A 22,794-nucleotide genomic window follows, 5' to 3' on the forward strand; every position below is an offset into this window, starting at 1 on the left:
CAAATTTATTACAGAACAGTATTTTTTATAATATTTTTTTTAAAAAAATCTATACAATTCCATAGCAGGGATATACATTCTCTATTTGATTCTATAGTATAACTTACAAATCAATGGCAAATGATAACATTTGCTATTAACTCTGTGGGTTTTTACAGTAACTTTTATAGAACTCCGTTAATTCCTACATAACCCTATGGATTTCATCCCTGTTACATTCTAAAGAGTCTGTAAATATTAAATCTGGCCATGTTTGATTAGTTTCTCTAACCCTTAAATCCTGACATATGATATATTTTAAAGGTATTGAAACATATTAAGACTAATTTGAAAACCTGTGAAAATAAAACTCAAGGCTGATTGTAGTACATAGGAACACAGTATAAGAAAGTAACAGAAAACATGAAAAAAAAAAGTTTAATTTATTTTACAGTTATACAAATAATAAAACAGTAATACCCAAATGCTGTACACAAAATAACATTAGAGGACAAGCCTGACAGAATACATCTTAACACTTTAAACTACACAAATGGTATTGTGAATGCTCAGTAGCAATAGTACTGTGCAGAAATGCTCTACTCCATAAACTCTCTTCCTTTATTATATACACATTTAGAACAATTGTGCTTTTCCCTACACAAAGCAACATATCTTAAAAACAATAAAACTTAATGTGCAATATAAAGCATAAATCCTGCAAGAGGCTAGGCGCCTATTTGTTTTGAACACTTCAACTCTCAGTGAACTCAATGAGAGTAACGAGTACTCAGCACTTCACAGGATCAGACCCTAAAAGAAAAAAATTGTACTGAGCCCACAGGTATTTATCTGCAAATTGCAGTCAATTCAAACAAATCGTCATCCTCACGAGTGTGTTGATTTTATTTTTAATGAGACATTTATTTCAGGGTGGGATTTATTAATTGTGGTTCGGTTTGCAAAACAAGTCAAATTGCCCAAACCCCTTCAAGGTTTGAAACATTCAGTAGATGTTAGACGTGGGGGGTGGGAGAGGGAGAACTGTCCCAAAGCTGCAAACTTAACAAGAAAATATATTATCTATTATTCTCCATTAAACCAAAGGAGAGAGGGTCCCTGCCAAAGAAATGTGAAAATACTAGTTTATAAATCATTTACAACAAATGTGTCTGAATGAAAACAAATTCCTCTGCTAACTTTGCCTCACTGTAGATCTGCCTCAAGATTCAGGCAACATAACAGACTGTTTCCAGAATTTTGGTTTCAATTATTATTCTTTTTTAAACATATTTGCAAGAATCATTACTGGTGATTGCTACATCTTGTGTAGGAAGAAGTCAGTCATTTGAGACCATTCCTCATTCATAATCAGCTTAATCTGATGCCCTATTTCATATCCCCACCAAATCAGGCATCATTATAACAAGCGGGCTACTTATTCATTTTATTTTATCTAGTTACCATAAGTCAGCGATAAGTGTTGGGCACTAATTATTACAATGGATGTTTATACTAGCAGTTCTGTAAGCAGTATGGGGAAATGAAAACAACAGAACTCATCCAAAGCTGCCTTGCAGATTTGAACTAGATTGTTGTACTGTGAGTTGAAGAACCACACAGTGAAATCCACTCCCCTGCATAGGTCCTATGCCCTATTTTAACCTCCATATAGGTTCTATGAGGCCAATCCTTCACTGACCTCCACAGGAAAAAGAGGATCAAATAGTGGAAACAGTGTGATTTCACTGTTAAGGGAGTGGAGAATTTGGGGAACTTGAATGGAGGTCCAGGGGCAGCCATGTACATTATGGAGACCAGCTCTGAAATCCCCATGCAGCAGTGTTTAGGAGCAGGGCATGGCAGGCCAGGGATGGGCTGGCATCCGTGGATCTGCTGATGTGGAGAAGATTTACCGGATATTGACCTCCATAAAGGGAGATACAGGACCATGGAGAAGATGGTTGCAGTAATGGCCACAGGACTGGAAATCACCCTCTTCCGTTTACCAAAGAATCTCCCTACATTACATTGAGCTACTGGGTTTATTTGTGATTTTTGCACTGGGGTCAGTTTCATCAACAGAAATAAATATGAACACTTCAAAATAGACTCATGCATATCTTTTAAATACTCATTCATATTCTGCCTACTTCCCCCAATCTTCATCTATGGAATTTTAAATCTGAACAGAAAAATCTCATCTACCATTCTATTTCTAGGTCTCACTGGTTTCCCTAAGTCTATTAAAAAAGCCATTTATTTTTCTTTTTTTGTGCAATGGGAAATAAAGCACGTCCATCTACTGTGAGCTTTTTCTATCTTGATTGAACTCATATTGGAGTATTAAAAAGTTCCCTGAGATGGGGCAGAAAAACACAGTTTTAATCCACGAAGAAGCCCTTTTTTGACTGTAGACTCTGCCATCTCAACACAGAGACCAAATTCACAGACCATGAAGTATGTAGTAATAAAGGTAGGTGAATAAGCTAACAAGGCACTACTCTGAGCTGCTCTGAGCTGGGTATCAGTAAATCTCTCAGTGGACAGTCAATCATTCTATAAAAAATAATGGGTGGAACAAGACGACCTCCATGCATATTTACTGTTAATAAGGTATCACCCATATCTGTTTTAAAATGCAACCCTTTAATATTTACCCTACACAATTTTGCAGTTTTTCAAACCCAATTTAAATATGTTACATTCAGTGCTGCCAAGTTGCTCTAAGTGATTCCCTTATGATTTCTGGAATAAAACCAAAAAAGGTATTAATCCTTGATCATGTAAGGCCAAATCTTGGACCCCAGCACAAAGCCAAAGCAAACAAGTGTTGTGCAGGAGAGCTTGGTGGAGGGCGAGGGGGAAATGTTGACTATGTTTATGAGATGGACAGCTGTGCTTTCAAACCTCAATCTGTTGGCTGCAGTAATAAGTTCTGTGGCCTCCTCTGAAGGGAGTCTGGTTAGTGGACTTGCATGATCATAGACTTTCCCCTGCCATGCATAATGAATTCTGGACCCACGAATCAGGAACAAGATTTGTCCTTTACAGCTAAAACCCACCATGTGTTGTATAGATGCAGGGGGAGGAAGGAGGAATTAGTCAAAAGGGCAAAGATACTCTCCTAGAACTTTCTTAAGTGCTAGTTCTGGAGCCTGACGTGACTGGAGACATAATCAGGCTTCAGACTCCACTATCATTAGGGGGCAATCAGAGTGAAAATATGATACGGAGCTCATTGCACTAGAACCATCATGTCCAAGACCAGAAGTTGGGATCAAGGGGTCTTCACTTGGCTACAGTCATTCCTCTACCAAGGTGTGAGTAAAGTTCTTTAAACTAGCTCTTCCCCCTTTTAAATAGGTTCATCCTTGCTCATGTGTCTGGTGTTAAGTTTCCTGACATACACATTCTAAAAAAGGAAGTATTCTGATTTTGTTTAACTCCAGTGCATTCAATCACTCTAATTACCCAAGTCTGTCATATGAACAGACTAAGAAATGGTACTTCAGACTCTTCTGTACTAGATCCTGACGATACTCCTTCTACCGCTTCTAAATCTCTTTCTTGGACAAGGACAAGTACAGGACAAGAACAGTTGTTCTGAGTAATAAAATGAATGAATGAGGTTTGGAAGAAAAGAACTGATATGGGAATAATACAGCAATGTGCTATTTTCAGTTACTTATCAGCAAGTTGGACTAATACAAGACAGGTATATTGTCCATCACCATGAGAAATTTAGATTTAAAAAGGACTTTGTTCAGTTTATGCTTTATTTTCCATTCAGGTTTTTACCCATTCCAATATGGCAGGGATATTACATGTAGCAAAATTTTGCTACATTAATTCTTTGTCATCTTGGTTAAAAGAAAACAAACAGATTCCAAAGAATTAAAACCTCCCATTGACTATGCCATAATGTTTTTATTACAATAATTAAAAAACTGAAAATATCAATTTTGCTCCAATGAAAATAAAAATCACACTCACATGTTTAAGTGCATGGAATAAAAACAATTTGGATATTTATGAAGAACAAATCACTTGAGGCAAAGTCAGCTTAGGGAATTTGTTTGAGGCTCTTCATTCGAACAGAATAGGGAACATATATTCCAGTGAACAACAATACCCAGAAACATTTTTCCTTCAGCAGCACAGCAACACAGTACTAAATGTACGTTTTCTCCATGTATACAAAAAAAATCAGTGTAATCTTTGGTACCAAATGTAAGGGCACCTTTTTATTAAGTACGTCCTCCCAGTTGGCAAGTAACAGAACGTTTTCCTTAAGAATGGCTCAAAATTACCAATCTCATAGTGGTTCTGTTTAGCTGGCACTGACAATTTCAGTTAAAAAAGCAATCTGGAGGTTTAGAGTTGTGCAACAGCAGGATACAACATAAATATTTTTTAAGTATTTGATTTCCCCCCAATAAGAACTTATTTCTTCAAATACAACTCTTTGAAGATTTTATTTTTAACTGTTCCTATCATCCTCATAAAATCCTTTAAGGATTCCAATACCCAAATAAGAAAAACAAAACAAAACAGCAATCAGAAAAAACACCAACAAAAACAATGAGGTTATAATACAAGGTCAGACAGTCCCCTGACTGAAGGCATTTACTTGATCTATTTAATCTTATGGACATCACTTTCTCCACTAATTCCACCATGATTTCTGATGCCAAAGGCTGTTTTATTTCCCCAAGGATAGAGTCCATCTTCTGGGTATTTCTTCTATAAGCTGCTCAACTTTGTGGTGGCAAGTCAGCATTAAATGGATATTTGCTTCCTCTTTGAGGATGAATGCATCATTGGATCTTGTAAACACTACTGATTTTACATTCAAGCTTTGTTCTTAGTGAAAGTGGCACTTACTTGAACCCTTGCAGTCAAGTTATCTTAGTTTTATAGCACTTTACAGGTATAATATCAGCTGGTCATGGACTTCAGGTAAGCTTCCTTTTCCCAATGGCTTAGTGGGTATTGAAATATATCCTCTGTTGGATCCCATTGCCTTCACAACATCTTTATGATGAAGTTACTATTCTGTACTTTATATTGTACTTTACATGTGCTTTATTGCTGTACACATTTCCCTGTTGTTAATTTCAGTGCTCCTTGGTTATGTAACATATGTAAAGTTTTAAACTCTAATGGCATCCTATGAGGGCTGGCATTAGAAAAGTATCGATATTTTAGATCATCGTAGTAATGATATTTGACTGGTTTTCCATATAAATCCTTTGGGAACGGCCAGAACCCATATAGGTGAATTTCATCACAAAATCTGGTAGCGAGCGTGTACATGAGGAGACCGGTGCTGGGTCGTTTGATGTGGACCTTGTTTGTCAGCCAGTAACTACAAAGCAAACAAGAAAAAGACAAGTCATGAAACATACATATAACTCCATGTAAACACAAGGTGTAAAATGCCCTTAGTTTATCTTCATTATATACATTATTTTTCTTTCATGCATGTTTTTTATGGGCTTCGTTGATTTCCTTGGAATGGATATATACAGATTAGCTGGTTTTCTTCTTCTTTAGGGCAAGATGGTGAGCAGTTACTTGCAAAAGTAGTTCCATTAATTTTCAGTAGTATGACCTGTGCAGGTAACTGCTCACTTGTGTGAGAAAGGGTTTCACAAGTTTTTACAGGGGTTAACTTTCTTTTTGGAGGAGGAGGTTGAAGCCTTGACGAACACGTGTTATTGCCCCTGAACTGAAGCTTTACATTGGCTCAATTGTATACTAGGAGTTAGGAATTCCAAGAGAAAATGAAGTAACCACTTGAGTTCTGGAACTGCCAGCTCCAAAAGCTATAAAAGGAGATTTCATCCATCTTGAAAAGACACTGTTTTTACATTATTTTGTAGACGTTAGATGAAGGAAACACCTAGAATACCAGTTTACCTAAGTGATGGGGACTGCCACCCTCCGGGGCATTGTTAACAGGTCCAAGGGTAACAATTACACCCTCTTTCTTAATGGGACAGAGTCTTAAGTTTTCTTCTGTTGTGAGATGGGGTCATAGTATCGAAAAAATTGGGAGCCACTAATTCAAGATTAGCACCTACTAATCAGGATCATTTGCTATAGTTAAACACTAAGATAGGAGGAAGAATCTGTGCCAAAAAAAATGTCTAAATAGTTCATTTTGACTGTGAAATAAGTTGAACTCTTTGGGACAAAGTCTTTTAGACTATTATTCAAAAATATGCATGTAGCTGTTCTAATTATCAGGTAACTTCATAGGCAAAACTGGCCACATAGACATATATCCGATCATTTGTACTTAGAACAATCCAGTTTAATAAATAAATATCTGATTAGCCAATTTAATACACACAAATATGCAAATTAATTGCTGTGCAAAAGCAGAAGCAGTTATAAACACTTTTGTGTAATGACTTTTAGCTTCCCTTAACAAAACGCATGAAGGCAAAATTTTATTTTTGTAAAACCTAATTGTTTCATTGAAAAATAAAGGACATTTTTATTAAAGTAATCTGACCCTTTAACTTGTTTGCATGTTTACTACAAATCTGAGACTATTCCTTTTCCCCATCACAAGGATTGCAACTTTTTTAGAAATTCACCATTAAAATGAACTGGCTCTATCCTTGATTGATATCTTTATACTTACTAACAAAACCCCCATAAACCTGAACATGCTTTTGTTGACTTGATAGACAAATCTCTATGCGAAATCAAGGTGCTACCTACCAAGAAGAGATGTATCTAATCTGCTAATCTAAAATACTGTGCAGTGTTGTAGTTACACTGTTTCTTTGGTTTGCACCAAGCTCTCCTTCCAGACACAACGACAAACATACATCTTAGCAGGTTTTTTCTGGATTCCATTAATCACAGGTTTCTCAGGTTTTTTAAGCATATGTTGGCAATGACTTAGAGCCTCTCAACTGAAAAAGATGATGCAAAGAATGACAGACAGAGAAAGAAACACAAAGATGTGAAGAATCTGCTAAATTTAGGCTTTTTTCTTGCCTGCCAAAAAGAAATCCTGACTGATGACAATCCATTGGAAGACCATTCACATCTGTTTTCTGGTACATTCTGAATAAACCTAGGGAACTGTATTCTGGAAGGAAGCACTGAGTTGAACTATGTTTTGATAGAATTTTGTTTTCTTGGTTCTATTCAGGTTTGCCAAAATCTGTTTTTAAGAGATGGATGTGCTAGCATTTCACAGGTTTATGAAAAAGGAAACACTTTTGTTAGGGCCAATGGAACTAATCCACATAACATTAAGATAGAGCTACAGCTACATTGACAATGACTCATTAGTTCAACTTATTTTCTTCTAAGATATATTCATTTTTATATTAACACCAGGTTAAAGAGAGGCCAGGCACATGAGTTTGAGTTCCCAATTCTAACAAGCTCTCAAGGCAAGCAGGTGCTGAAAGAAATTGCAGATAACCTGCTCCGTCCATTGAACAATGAAGACAGCATGTTGTTCTCTAGTGATAAACCTTTGCCTCCAAACTAGCTTGCCATTCTACTACCCAAGCAGACTGGCCTCACACTGAACCTCTGTCAAGCACAGAGGCTATTTCACATATCATTCGTGCCTAAAAAGCAAGTGAATATGAAGAGCAAGACATAACAGTAATGTACAGCTCTCATAACTGCAGGCCAAGAGTTACATTTTGTCTTGCTCATATATATATACTTTAAGTGTATATATACACACTTAAAAGTTCCCCTATCTGTAAAAATGGGATAATGACATTTACCCTCCTTTGCAAAACATGTGGAGATCTCTGGATGAAAAGTGCTAAAAAAGAGCTAAATTTTATTATCATTATTATTATTAACTGAAACAAACAAAAGTGGTCTGATTTTTGTGCTGAATATCCATAAACTCTACTGAAATTAATGGGATTATGTTTGTTCGCTCCACTGAAAATGAGGTCACCCTTACATAGATACCGGTACCTAAATATGAATTTAGGAACCAGGGGGAGTTTTCAAAGACACAAATGGAAGTTGGGTGCCTAAACTGCATGGAAAATCAATGGGAGTTAGGCATCTAACTGAAAATCTTCACCGTCTCCCTATCTTCAGGCACCTAGTTCTGAAAAATATGGCCATACTAATTAAATTAGGTTTGGCATATTAGCGGTTTGGTAAGGACTGGCCTCATGCTTGCTCAAACACTTAGTTAAGGTTTGTTGAGCACTTTGAAGAGGTAAAGCTCTGTAAATGTTAAGTATTATCACTGTTTGGAACAGGGGTTCTCACAACAAATTTTTTGGTGGCCTCAGAGTGTGGCCACCAGCTCTTGCTGGTGGTCATGCTGACACTTTTCCCTAAAACACTTACTTTAGGAAAAGCAAATAAATATGCTCATATACACATTCAAATCATTATAATTTATTTATGTAGTTTTTTTTTTTGCAGACTCAGTAGTAAAAATAATGCTGTGAAAAGTGATATTTGTATGTTCGTTGATATCACTTTTCACAGCAGACTTACTAGCTAGCTGGGAGGCTGTGATAAGTGATACTTGCATGTTTGTTAGTACCACTTATCACAGCCTCTGAGCTAGCTACTAAGTCTGCTGTGAAAAGTGATACTTGTATGTTTGTTAATATCTCTTTTCTCAGCAAGCCCCAGGACAAATTAAGCCTGGGGGGCACAGGAAGTGGCAGCGGGGCCAGGGGCAGTGAATGTGGGGCAAGGGAAGGTAGTGGGGGCCCAGGGCGATTGGGTTGAGCCTGCATGGCCGGAGCCAGGGGTCAGCACACTTAATGTGTGGTCAGAACTGGGGGCTGCACACCTGAAGTCTGGGGTTGGAGCCCATGGGACCAGGAATCAAAATTGTGCTCTATGCATTGCCCTCCACAGGTGGTGCAGGGCAGTGCATGCAGGAGCAACGGGGGGGCGGAGGGGGAGGGAGAGGGGAGGGAATGGCCGATAATTGCCCCCCTCCCCCATCACCACCCAAGAGCTTTTCATGACTGCATGAAAAGCCCCTGGTGGCCGCATTTGAGAAATGCTGGTTTGGGGTGCATACTTATGGTCGTGTGGTTGGGGTTTTTTTAAGACACACAAATTGTATTCATTTAGAGCAACATTGGGACCTCGTGTGAATATGTGTGTTTACAGACATGAGTAAGAGTAGCAAAATTTAGCCTTTAATATCAGAAGTGTCTTAAAAGCATCAGAAGCCCCAAAATCCTAAAAATATCCATTCTGTTAAAATTGACCTTTTCAGTTTCAGTTCGTGTCTTGCAGTCTGAGTCTCTGAAATGGCTGTGGCTTGGACAGTGGTTCTTTCAGCTCAGAAAAAAAACTGACCTTTGTTTAAAAAGAAAAAGAACCTTCCCCCCTCCTCCCCAAATCATTCCCGTTGCATTCACAAAGTTTTAAAAAGCTGACAGATTCTGTGAGCTGAAAGCAGCTCCAGGCTGAGCCATTGACAGTTTAAAGACAGCAGAGAAAGACTCAGGAATCAGTTTCGTTTAAAAGACCTATGAATGAAAGCAAATTAAAAAAGCAAATATTATGGTATGAAGTTATGATAATTGCACAATACTACTATGGGTTATTCTGAATGTTTTCATTAACCTGCATTTTTAGGCAGGCGAGACCTCTGAGATTTTCCCTCTGCTGTCTGCTTTCAGAAGAGAAACTGATCCAGCATTTTACAACTGGTAAGATTTTTGTCGTGTTTTGTTTTAACAAATGCTAGGCTCCCTGAGCTGAAAACAACTTCAGACTGAGCGATAGCCAGTTCAAGAACTTCAGGCAAGAGATACAGATACCTGCTCAACATAGGCTGAAGCTGAAACCCAGGGACATTTCAGCCGAAACAGGTGTTGTAGGGCTATGCAGAATTGGTGTGGCAGGCTCACCATATGCAGGAGGTTGCAGGTTACTATACTGCTGCCTTTCCCTCAGAAGCCCAACCAGGTGCTTCCATTGTTTTGTTGTTGGGAACCTTATATGGCCTCCTCTTACCCTTACTCATGTAAGAACTAGGGTTGCCAACTTTCTAATTGCACAAAACCGAACACCCTTGCCCCGTTCCTTCTATGAGTCTTCCCACATGCTCAGGGTATAGCTGATCGCCATATCTGGGGTCGGGAAGGAATTTTCCTCCAGGGCAGATTGGCAGAGGCCAGGGGGGGTTTCGCCTTCCTCTGCAGCGTGGGGCACGGGTCACTTGCTGGAGGATTCTCTGCACCTTGAAGTCTTTAAACCACGATTTGAGGACTTCAATAGCTCAGACATACGTTAGGGGTTTGTTACAGGAGTTGGTGGGTGAGATTCTGTGGCCTGCGTTGTGCAGGAGGTCAGACTAAATTATCATAATGGTCCCTTATGACCTTAAAATCTATGATTCAATGATTCCATGAGGACCTGTCCCTACCCCACCCCTTTTCTGAGGTTCCACCCTCAATTCACTCCAGACCCTCTCTCTCCATCGCTTGCTCTTCCCCACCCTCATTCACTTTCACTGGGCTGGGGCAGGTGTTTGGGGTGCGGGAGGGGGTGAGGACTCCAGCTAGGGGTGCAGGCTGTGGGATGGGCCCAGAAATGAGGGGTTCAGGGAGCAGGAGGGGGCTCCAGGCAGGGATAGGGGTTTGGGAGGGGGTGATCGGAGCCGCCAGGGTCCCTTTTCGACCAGGTGTTCTGGTCAAAAACTGGATGCCTGGCGACTCTAGAAAGACTGGGAGAGTTAAGTGTTCAAGAAATAAAACTGCAATATACAGAAAGTTCTGTATTTTGGCACAAGAAATTAATACAAGTTATTTCCAAGAGACAGAGATGAATATTCTATTACAGCTACGATGAAAAACACCCCCAGCATGCCAAAATCTATCACGAGTAGAGTTTACAGTAGGAATTAAAAACCTGCAAGGAAACTTTTCTTCTACCTGTCAAAACTCTTATCCAAATCATTCTGAGAAAAATGTAATTGTTCACCCACTCATACAAATGAGACATGGGCCCAAACTAAACTTCACACTCAAAATATGGGGTTGGTTTAAATCTGTAGCTGAAGTTTGCAGCTTGAGAGCAACTCAAATACAGATCCAAAAGACACAAGATGTGAAATGAATAAAATGGTTAGAGGCATTTAAACAGTTTGAAGCTTAACGCATTCTTTAGAAATAAGATTTGTAATTAATCAGGAATGAACACAGCTCACTTCTGCAAAGCCAAGATCCCAATCACTGTTTGAATTGATTTTAAAATAGACCTTTTCGTCTACCTGGCCTCTGTCATTTAGTCTTGGATTATATGACTAAAATTGTTAATGACTAGAATAACTGCCCCACTATGAGATCAATTAAGGTTTAATTTTTGGAAATTCCTTAAGGTTGCAAGTAATTGTTTGACCAATAACCATTTTGCACCTTTCCCTTCCTGTCTGTGAACACATTAAGTTAAATCTAAGCTATAATGACAGCCTCTTTTTATTTATTTTTAGGAGTATGGTTTGAGATGTATTAGTTCCCTGTAAGCAGCAAAGGAAAAGACAGCTCTACTCAGGATCTGGAAAATGCAGGGGGCATCTTTAGTTTTTCCACAGGTTATCTCTGGACCTACATTCATGGTGATCGACATCCTAGACCTGATTTTCAAACTGGCTGTGGATTTAGCAAAAACAAGAAACACCACCAGTCCTGAACAGACTATTCTCTCCTTCAGACTAAGATTAGAATCCTCCCAAGTCTCCTGGCAAGACAGAAGTTCCTGGATTCAAATTCTAAAACATCCTTGCATAGTACTTCAACTCATCAAAAGGCTATAAAACAGATGACCAAGTAGGTCATTATGACCATTCAGTGTTAGTGTCATCATTAACCACAAAGGCTGACATTCTGGCATTGAAAATTTTGCTCCTTCCCCAAAGTTCCCAAGGGTTTCTATGGTTTTCTGATTATCTCTGACAAAAAAAAAGGGCAAAAGGAAGACAGTGCATCAGTGACCAAAAACATAAATAGATATCGACATGCCCCAGTACAAGGAATACAAGCTTATGTCCTAGCTATTGAAGAAACAGAGAAATCCCACCTTTCTTCCACCATAGCAGGTGCTAAATCATATTCCATTGAACTATTACAGATTGTGAATCCTCTCGTTAACAGCGTACTTCAGCTACTCTCATTGAGAAGTATGATCAGAGAAGTATGATCTTGGAGAAAGTCATCCAAATCAAATATTGACTCTTGGAGCCCTAGGAAGCATGGATTGGGCATAGGCCTGATGACAGGAAACTGAATTTTCCCATTCTCAGCCTAAAGTTGCAACAGGCAGTGAAAAAGTCAACTACTTCCATCCAAACTCCCTCCTACCTCTCAAAAAGCAATAGTAGCAAGTGTTTGCATATTTGCTTACAATGGATGTATATAGTAGCAATTTGCCAATTTAAATATCCTGATTAGTCATCTTAAAACAGAAATCATTAGCAAAATACTGTTCAGTTAATGGCATTAAACAGAGATCAGTATACTGAGTGTAATTTACACAGAAAGCTGACTTAGCCATTAAAGCCTTGCATTTTGTACTACTAAGATTTAAAAAGGTTTGTGAGGTAAATTATTTATGTATCAGAAAGAACACAACAAAAATATTTATGTAAATGAGACCTGTTTACATTTTCAGTGTTTAGCATTCAGGATTATTACGTCACAAGCTTAATGCATAATTTCTATTGAACTTCTGATGCAGAAGTCCCAGGTACAAGATTTTAGGAGAGGAGTGAGTGGCAACAAGTCTTGCAGACTCACTTAGAATAAAGTTTTCAGGGACAACAGACTCTCAGAAGTCCTATCATAGTGGAAAGGTGATGTAAGGATGGATTTGTCTAATGGTTCATGTCCTCACCATCTTGCATTGTTCAAGTGTGGCAAAGTTTTGAGACCGCCTTTCAGCGCAGTGGTTTCACCTCAGTAAGATAAAAGATGCTGAGGTACTGTGACTAGCAAAAATTGTGCCATATTAATCATTACATATTCCTGCTTGAGAAGTTAAACAGCTGAAAATCTGAACTGACGTTATTAGGGGTGAAATCAAATGCAAAATGGTGGTGAGGGTAGGTTTTATTTCATATATTTTACACCATTTTACTCAGTCGTGGATGGAAAATACAGCATAGCTAAAAAACCAAGAGTAAGCTTAAAAAAAAGTAACAGTATCAGCTGTTGGCTATCAGACTATGGCACATTAACTTTCTTGGCACATATCCTGTATCATTCTGAAACCACACTGAAGTACAGCCCATGCTGTTATAGGCTAATGAAAAATAACACAATATGTTTATAAGTACAAAGACAGACAAACTTTGTTCCCTATTGTTTAATGAGTATACACATATAATTACACACACACAAAACCTATGTTAAAAAAACGTAATCAGGGTTGCAAAGTCAAGCACTCAAAAATTAGGAAATGCTAGAATTAAGGTTGCCCGTGCTACTTAATTTGGCTCCAATTTAAAAACTTGGCATTACAATATGACCACATGCTATTTTTTCCACAGGACTTCAGGTCCCAGCCTATGCCCCTCTACAGATTTTGTTCTCTTCTTCATTTGAATCAGGCAGCTTCCCTCCTCCATGCCCAGGAGAGGTTAAACTGTTGCCAATTACATTTGTACAATGAGAGCACAGGAAGCACTGTTGAGTGCTTACCTATGAGCTAATTTGCAATATTTACTATAATGCAGTGGTTCCCAAACTTGTTACGCTGCTTGTGCGGGGAAAGCCCCTGCTGGGCTGGGCTGGTTACCTGCCGTGTCCGCAGGTTCGCCGATCGCGGCTCCCAGTGTCCGCGGTTTGCTGCTTCAGGCCAATGGGAGCTGCTGGAAGTGGCGGCCAGTACGTCCCTCGGCCCGCGCCGCTTCCAGCAGCTCCCATTGGCCTGGAGCAGCAAACTTCAGCCACTGGGAGCCGCGATTGGCCGAACCTGCGGATGCAGCAGGTAAACAAACTGGCCCGGCCCAGGTTTTCCCGGCACAAGCAGCAGAACAAGTTTGGGAACCACTGCTGTACAGCATCCTTAAGCAGTTAGTATATGAGACAAAGTGTTTTTATCCAAAGTAATAATGCACTTTAATAAAGGGAGATGCACTTGCTCAAACTGTCAGTCTCTCTTTAATAATGAGCGCAGTCAATGCTACCGCCCCCTTTCCTCCTTCTTTGACCAACTTGGGCCTAAGTGGTTTCTGCTAAATATTTTCAAGCACATTTAGGTTCCTGCTTATAAAGCAGATGGTGAATGAAAAGACCATTAGCATGGCCTTTGATAATAATGTTTTTGTTCTTCTGCAGAATGAAGGGGAAAAAAATCAGTGATTGAAGCGGTAAAGACAATCAAGTTGCAGGAGGCACTATATCTTGTTATGAATAAGCATGAAAGTGCTAAGAAGACTGTGTATTCATCTTAATCACCACTATTGAGAACTTTAAATATTTCAAATGTTAGTTTTAGCGACTTGACAAAACATCTAACAATATATTAAAGCTCCGTTTGTACAACCTTAAAAATAATGGCCTAATTCTCTGATATAGTGTAGCTGCTTTACAGCACTCCAGGGGCATAAGCTGGGTCGAGAGCAAATTTAGTCAATCATCTAGAGAAGACCACCTTACTACAAGGATGATATACTCCAGTAACATAGATGTGATGTACGGGCACCTATGTCACACACCCCTCCCTGCAATCAGTGTACTGTGGAAAAGTAGGCATGGCAAAAAGATAGGGGGCCCGACTACCATGCAGCTGAACCACACCAACCCTTCGCTGTATTTTGACTTGCGTTTAACTTGCCTTTATAACCTGGCATATATGTTAGAACTGCCTTCAAGATGGCCCTGTGCAGAGCAGCATCAGGGTTGGGAAAATGCAAATGTGAGCTTTAAACAACCTTTGTACCTACCTCTACCTGCACTTTGTTTATTTCAGCTGCAGCTGGCTCATTGTCTTTATCTGGCCATGTTAAACGAAACACCTGAAAACACTTTTTCCCTTTTAAAGTGGTTCTGAACCTTCTCGGGCAAATTCTGTCTATTTTTAGATCTGCAGAATTTATGGTTTAATGTTGAACAGAATTTAGCTCTATGTTTTCAGGAATGTGTAGAGGAGCTAAAACTGTACACTATCTAAAACATCAAAGAGAAGATTTTTTAAAAAAAATTTGTAAGCCTAAAATTTTCATTTACTCATTCAGGTATACTGTCTTGCTCCCACACAAGAATTTACTGTGTGTATATTCAAGTAGGGTTTAAATCAAAACTAACATTAAAAATCCCACTGAAGAGTAGGTGTATCAATGATTCTTAAAAAATAATCTGTTTGTGAAGTTTTCCAAATGGCTAACTTTAGATAACCAAATAAAATAAAAATAAAACAAATAAATAAAAATCACAATATAAGCATATATATATCCCTGAATAAAACACAACCAGAATAGACTGATATCCCTAATGGCTGCTGAAGTGCCAATTGAGTATGAATTATTAAAATTGACTGTTAGAAGCTCAGAAGACAAGATCCCACATGGACAAGCTGACCCATGATACAGTAATTAATTCAATTTGGACCTCACTGCTGAACAAGTTTTAGATGAATTTAAGAAAAATTAATGTACTGATCTCTCTTAGAAGATCAAACACACAGGTGTTACACTACATAAATGTAATGGCAAAATACCATCCTATATTACTTTTCATGTACAGGTGAAATACTCAACATGAACTTAGACATATTATTCCAAGGAGCCTCTATATGTTTTTCTTTTGTAATATTTACAACTGCAAGCCATGCATAATACTAATAAGAAATCTAATCCATATGTTTCTGCGGAAAGAGTACTGACGCAGCCTCCGAAATGATAAACATAGCAAAATAAGAAATTATGATTCTCTTAAAAAGTTATGTAATTGTCATGCTGTGCTTTTGGTGTAGGAGCAATACTTCTATCCTCAAACTTCCAAGCTAACTTTTCTGGTTACTAATGTTTTTAAGAACTACCCAAAGGCAGACGATCTGGGAGCAAAATCCTAATATGCTTAGAATGTCTGCTTAATAATTATCAACATTCATGCATTAAACTATTTCAATTTAGGGTTATTTAACTCAGAAAAGACCTAAAAACACTCAGCACACATTGTAAAAACAACACGGATTGCTGACTTGATAAAGGCTCAGCCTGCAGCCCCTACTCATGCAAGCAATCCTCCCTCTTCATGCAAGCAATCCTCCCTCATGGAAGTTGTTCTACTGACTTACATGCAACTATTCATATGATTAACAGTTATGCCTCATACCAGAAGTGAACATTTAAACTAGACCACAATCTACCAAACCTAAGAACTCCAGTGATAAATCACAAAACCACCTAACCAGATGTTCAGAAGAATTTAGTTAAACAATCTAACAACATATAAAAAGCTGCAAAACTGTTTTCTCCTGGATAAAAACATTAGAAGGATAGCAAGCTATGGGGGTAGTTTTGACTATTAAGATACAGACTCTTAATAGATACTTTTTTAAAAAAAAATTGTGCTATAACATGTATTTTTCAGGAATAGTTAAATAATGTATGCTGGCTGTTCCTCTGTAACTATGGAGTGATAGTAACAGAGCTTGTGCCACAGTAAATACAATTAAAAGGGAAACATGAAGGTATTTTTAAGAAGCTGTCAAATAAATGCAGTCAAAATGCTCAAAATCATCAATATGGAGTCAATGAGAGTTTTACTATTGATGGCAATGTGATCAGGAGCAGGCCCAAATTTGTTAGCTAAAGACAGCATTCAACATCTTTGTGCTGAACTTCAAGGTCCTCTATGGAACTGACCCAATGCACCGCAGATGCTTTCCAAGACAAAGATTTCCCTCAACATTCCTCAGGAACTATGAAGCAGCCAAGCTTAAAGATGGAGTTCCTGAGAGTAGGTGAAAAGTCTTATTTGGAAACAAGGTCAAGGCTTTGAAACTCAGCACCAGAAATGAAGGACCACAGATCTCTCTGCCCTCAGAACAAAGCGTTAAATTTACTTCCAACTATCACTCCCCAGCTGCTATTTTGAACAGCAGAAGAGGAAAAGAAAGAAAAAGCAGTGAAGGCAAAAAGGGAGAGAGAGAGAAAGAAGCAGGAGACAGGTAAGTAGAGAGAAAGTAAATACATTAAAAAAAAATAGCTTCTACTGCTTCAGGAGGCAGGGAAAGCAGACCACTGGTCGAATGAGATTTTGGAGGCATTCTAATAATGGTGTGCACCAGTATAAAGAACATAGGTGCAAGTGCTGGAGGAACCAAGTAGGGGCAAAGCTCTTCTTGACCTGCTGCTCACAAACCAGGAAGAATTAGTAGGGGAAGCAAAAGTGGATGGGAACCTGGGAGGCAGTGACCATGAGATGGTCGAGTTCAGGATCCTGACACAGGGAAGAAAGGAGAGCAGCAGAATATGGACCCTGGACTTCAGAAAAGCAGACTTTGATTCCCTCAGGGAACTGATGGGCAAGATCCCCTGGGAGAATAACATGAGGGGGAAAGGAGTTCAGGAGAGCTGGCTGTATTTTAAAGAATCCTTATTGAGGTTACAGGGACAAACCATCCCGATGTGTAGAAAGAATAGTAAATATGGCAGGCGACCGGCTTGGCTTAACAGTGAAATCCTTGCTGATCTTAAATACAAAAAAGAAGCTTACAAGAAGGGGAAGATTGGACAAATGACCAGGGATGAGTATAAAAATATTGCTCGGGCATGCAGGAGTGAAATCAGGAAGGCCAAATAACACCTGGAGTTGCAGCTAGCAAGAGATGTTAAGAGTAACAAGAAGGGTTTCTTCAGGTATGTTAGCAACAAGAAGAAAGTCAAGGAAAGTGTGGGTCCCTTACTGAATGAGGGAGGCAACCTAGTGACAAGAGGATGTGGAAAAAGCTAATGTACTCAATGCTTTTTTTGCCTCTGTCTTCACGAACAAGGTCAGCTCCCAGACTACTGCACTGGGCAGCACAGCATGGGGAGGAGGTGACCAGCCCTCTGTGGAGAAAGAAGTGGTTCGGGACTATTTAGAAAAGCTGGACGTGCACAAGTCCATGGGGCCAGATGTGTTGCATCCGAGAGTGCTAAAGGAGTTGGCGGATGGGATTGCAGAGCCATTGGCCATTATCTTTGAAAACTCATGGCGATCGGGGGAAGTCCCAGACGACTGGAAAAAGGCTAATGTAGTGCCCATCTTTAAAAAAGGGAAAGAGGTGGATCCTGGGAACTACAGGCCAGTCAGCCTCACCTCAGTCCCTGGAAAAATCATGGAGCAGGTCCTCAAGGAATCAATTTTGAAGCACTTGGAGAGGAAAGTGATCAGGAACAGTCAGCATGGATTCACCAAGGGCAAGTCATGCCTGACTAATCTAATTGCCTTCTATGACGAAATAACTGGTTCTGTGGATGAAGAGAAAGCAGTGGATGTGTTGTTCCTTGACTTTAGCAAAGCTTTTGACACTGTCTCCCACAGTATTCTTGTCAGCAAGTTAAAGAAGTATGGGCTGGATGAATGGACTATAAGGTGGATAGAAAGCTGGCTAGATTGTCGGGCTCAACGGGTAGTGACCAATGGCTCCATGTCTAGTTGGCAGCTGGTATCAAGTGGAGTGCCCCAAGGGTCGGTCCTGGGGCCGGTTTTGTTCAATATCTTCATAAATGATCTGGAGGATAGTGTGGATTGCACCCTCAGCAAGTTTGCAGATGACACTAAACTGGGAGGTGAGGTAGATACGCTGGAGGGTAGGGATAGGATACAGAAGGACCTAGACAAATTGGAGGATTGGGTCAAAAGAAATCTGATGAGGTTCAACAAGGACAAGTGCAGAGTCCTGCACTTAGGACGGAAGAATCCATTGCACCGCTACAGACTAGGGAGCGAATGGCTCGGCAGCAGTTCTGCAGAAAAGGACCTAGGGGTTACAGTGGATGAGAAGCTGGATATGAGTCAACAGTGTGCCCTTGTTGCCAAGAAGGCCAATGGCATTTTGGGATGTGTAAGTAGGGGCATTGCCAGCAGATCAAGGGACGTGATCGTTCCCCTCTATTTGACACTGGTGAGGCCTCATCTGGAGTACTGTGTCCAGTTTTGGGCCCCACACTACAAGAAGGATGTGGAAAAATTGGAAATAGTCCAGCGGAGTGCAACAAAAATGATTAGGGGACTGGAACACATGACTTATGAGGAGAGGCTGAGGGAACTGGGGATGTTTAGTCTACAGAAGAGAAGAATGAGGAGGGATTTGAAAGCTGCTTTCAACTACCTGAAAGGGGGTTCCAAAGAGGATGGATCTAGACTGTTCTCAATGGCAGCAGATGACAGAACAAGGAGTAATGGTCTCAAGTTGCAGTGGGGGAGATTTAGGTTGGATATTAGGAAAAACTTTTTCACTAGGAGGGTGGTGAAACACTGGAATGCATTACCTAGGGAGGTGGTGGAATCTCCTTCCTTAGAAGTTTTTAAGGTCAGGTTTGACAAAGCCCTGGCTGGGATGATTTAATTGGGGATCGGTCCTGCTTTGAGCAGGGGGTTGGACTAGATGACCTCCTGAGGTCCCTTCCAACCCTGATATTCTGTGATTCTATGATAGGCGGATAAACTCCCCTTTCTAAGCTATATAGGACTCAAATATACTCTACAAATTCTTCACTTATTTCAGCAAGATTATACTATTGTGCCTTGGCTAGACAGGATTTCCGATAACATTGTTATGTCTTTTCCACCTAAGTGTTTTGTCAATTTTGTTGCTTTTATCAAAATGAAAAGCTTTAATATGATGGAGTTCATTGCTCTGTCACAGATTTCTCGATGGTTCATCTCACCTTTCATTTTCAATGTACCATTTAGATAGGATGTATACTGTTAACCAAAATTAATTTCAGGTTTTGTGTTCTTATTTTAATTTTCATAATGGGCATTTATTCTGATTAAGATCTTTTACTTCCAGGGTGAAATTGGAGATTCATTTTATATATTGGATTCGTTTTACATACCTGTTTCTTAGTCTACCAACATAACCAGCCTCTAAAAACTTGCATGTCCTTAAAGATCACAATAATTAACCAATTCAGGAACTCATATTATTATGCAATTTTATATCAGCAGAACAATTAGATATATGGTTAGAAGCTGAAAGGCTCATTACAGTTGCTTAAAGGAGAATATTTCCTAGATTACAAAATAGCTAGGAAGCAACTGAGCCCAGAGTCACAAAAGGATTTTGGTGCCTAAAATCCAAAAAGTAGGCGCCATTGAGACCCTCACAATCCCCATTAAACTGCGACCTAGCCCTCAGAGTTGCCTAAAATTCAATGGTGCCTAAATTTCTGCTGTAGATGTCCCCTAGGCACCTATGTTTTTGGCTCTGGGCATGCACACAACCCCTCAGTATAGGGGCCACGTGGGATCCTCAAACTAGGTGAAACCAGATGTTCCCCTGTCTATCTCACCTGAGCACCTAATTCAGGGTTTGTAGATTCCACTGCGTGGCCAGACACCTAAAAGTTAGGCACTGCTATACTTAAGTCCCTTTGTGGATTCGGCCTATGTCCTGTCTGGATCTCAGGGCAAATCTACACTACAGTGCTACATCAATGAAGCTGCACCAATGCAGCTGTAGCGCGTCTGGTGAAGATGCACTATGCCAACAGGAGAGAGCTCTCTCGTCGGCAGAATTACTTCACCTCGGCAAGAAGCAGAAGCTATGTTGGCGGGCGAATGTCATCCACCGATGTAAGCACTGGCAGTGAATGTGACCGCTATTCCTGAATGCAGTGTCACTCTATTCTGAAGAAAGTACCCACCTCGCTAGCTTCTCCAAAGAAATGGCATTTCCCATCAGTGATGAAGTTCAGATGTGCACATACCAAATTGTAAGTTGTAGGCCCATGTTGCTCACATGTCCTTTTTATTCATTCCACAACCATTTGTTCACACACTTAACGGGTACAGTGAAGTACATATAAACCTGGTAGTGCTTGATTATTATCTTCCTCACAAGTTTCTTTATCTGTGCATTTCAAAAACTGTATTTTAATTGCTTTGGGCATTGCCTCAGGTTTTGGCTTCAAACAACTGTCCAAAGAAAGTCATCAGATCATATTTTTGTTCCTAAAAGTGGTAAGTTGTTACTGTGAAATTACAAAAGGTTCCCCATTTAATTATTTTTTGGTCTCGATTCTCTTCACACACATGCATGCACAGTCCTGAAAGTTTTTCTGCAAAATATTTTTGTAAACACTGATTATTCAGAGAATGCAAGTTTGCTCTTTTAAAGCACAGAAATTAGCTGAATCTGTTTTTGATTAACATGGACTGTACCTACACATAGTGAACAAAACGTGCATTAACATTGGTTGAAACTTATCAGCGTTAGTGTTTTCTTACTCTACCAATATTTGCTAAGTACCCTGATACTGCAAACCTTTTCACATATGCTCCTGTGAGTAGTCCAGTGGTAGTAAACATAAGAACAGCAATAGTGGGTGAGACCAAAGGTTCATCTAGCCCAGTATTCTGTCTTCTGACAGTGGCCAGTGCCAGGTGCCGCAGAGGGAATGAACAGAACAGGTAATCAAGTGATGCATCCTCTGTCACCCATTCCCAGCTTCTGGCAAACAGAGGCTAGGGATACTACAGAGGCTAAGTTAAGCATGTGTGAGTTTACAGGATCAGGGCCTAAGATCACACTTGATTAAAAAACATTTATTAACAAAAAGCCAGGAAAGAAAATATTTGGAATTCTTTAAGGCAGAGAAACAGCTCTGCAAAGTAAAACAGCCAAACAGTCAAAAAGGACAGATAAAATGTATGTGTGAGTAGATGAGGATGGGGATATGAGGGAGCTAAGAGCTTTCTTTAGTCTGATCACATCGGGTCACATCAAATTAATGATTATCCAAATCTTAATTCAAAATTAGTGAAAGATTCCAGAATTTGAAGCAACTTGATCAACTGGCAAAAATGTCATTTTTAACAAATGCGGAACTTTCAAGAAGTTTGGTTAGTCTGAAGGCAACTGCACTCTACACATCACATACTCTTATGGCACTAGGTAACTAACACAACATAACAAAAGCCGCCTCCTGTAAATCACAAGTAGAAGGTAGCAATACTTCCTGGAGATGCGGGTTAATGCTGATGCTCATAAAAAAGTGACCAACGAATAGCTCGGGCAATAGCATAATGTGAACAAGGAGCTGTGCTACACTGCTCACGTAGCTCTGCCAATGCACCTCAATTAGGACACATCTCTGCTGTTCTAGGCCCTTGTTTCCTCAGATCACATACATTAAACGATGCTGAATTGTACAGTTCCTTTTGATGTGGTTAAACATACACTGGAGACTGTATCGAAACCTCTAAACTCATTTTCACTGGTGAGCTAAGTCAGCTGTTAATAAAAATCTCCAGAGGTTAAAGGCTAGTGAACCACTACAGCCCTTAGTCCACTGAAGCGCCAATTCAACACAAGGTCAGAGCAGTTAAGCATGCTAACAGCACAAGCATAAAGCCAATCTCTTTGGCAGCAACAGTAGTGTTATGATTAAAATTAGGAGAAACAATGGGCCTGGTCCCACGAAAACATACTCCATTGAGTAATCATTTTTCATGCTAGGTACTCCCATTGGCGTCAGCGGAACTACTCACACGAGTAAGTGTCAGCACTTCTTAGATTTTTCTGTTAGATATATTTTAAATATTTCATTTTCCTTCTGTAAGCATAGTTGTACGAGAATTAAAACAGCACAAGACTAAGGAAAAGGGAGAA

At 39.7% G+C, this 22,794-nt stretch overlaps 1 protein-coding gene across 1 annotated transcript in view; it reads right to left on the reverse strand.

The window, feature by feature from the left end:
* Positions 1-391: 391 nt before the first annotated feature.
* ST8SIA4 (ST8 alpha-N-acetyl-neuraminide alpha-2,8-sialyltransferase 4) overlaps positions 392-22,794 on the reverse strand; it is an 84,891-nt gene continuing 62,488 nt past the window's right edge. The window contains exon 5 of the mRNA XM_084629049.1: positions 392-5,350. Within this exon, the coding sequence (XP_084485175.1) occupies positions 5,068-5,350 (283 nt within the window). The 3' untranslated portion in view covers positions 392-5,067. The remainder of the gene's footprint in view (positions 5,351-22,794) is intronic.

The sequence above is a fragment of the Lepidochelys olivacea genome (genome assembly GCF_965140295.1).
Source record: "Lepidochelys olivacea isolate rLepOli2 genome assembly, chromosome: 5".
NCBI lineage: Eukaryota > Metazoa > Chordata > Testudines > Cheloniidae > Lepidochelys > Lepidochelys olivacea.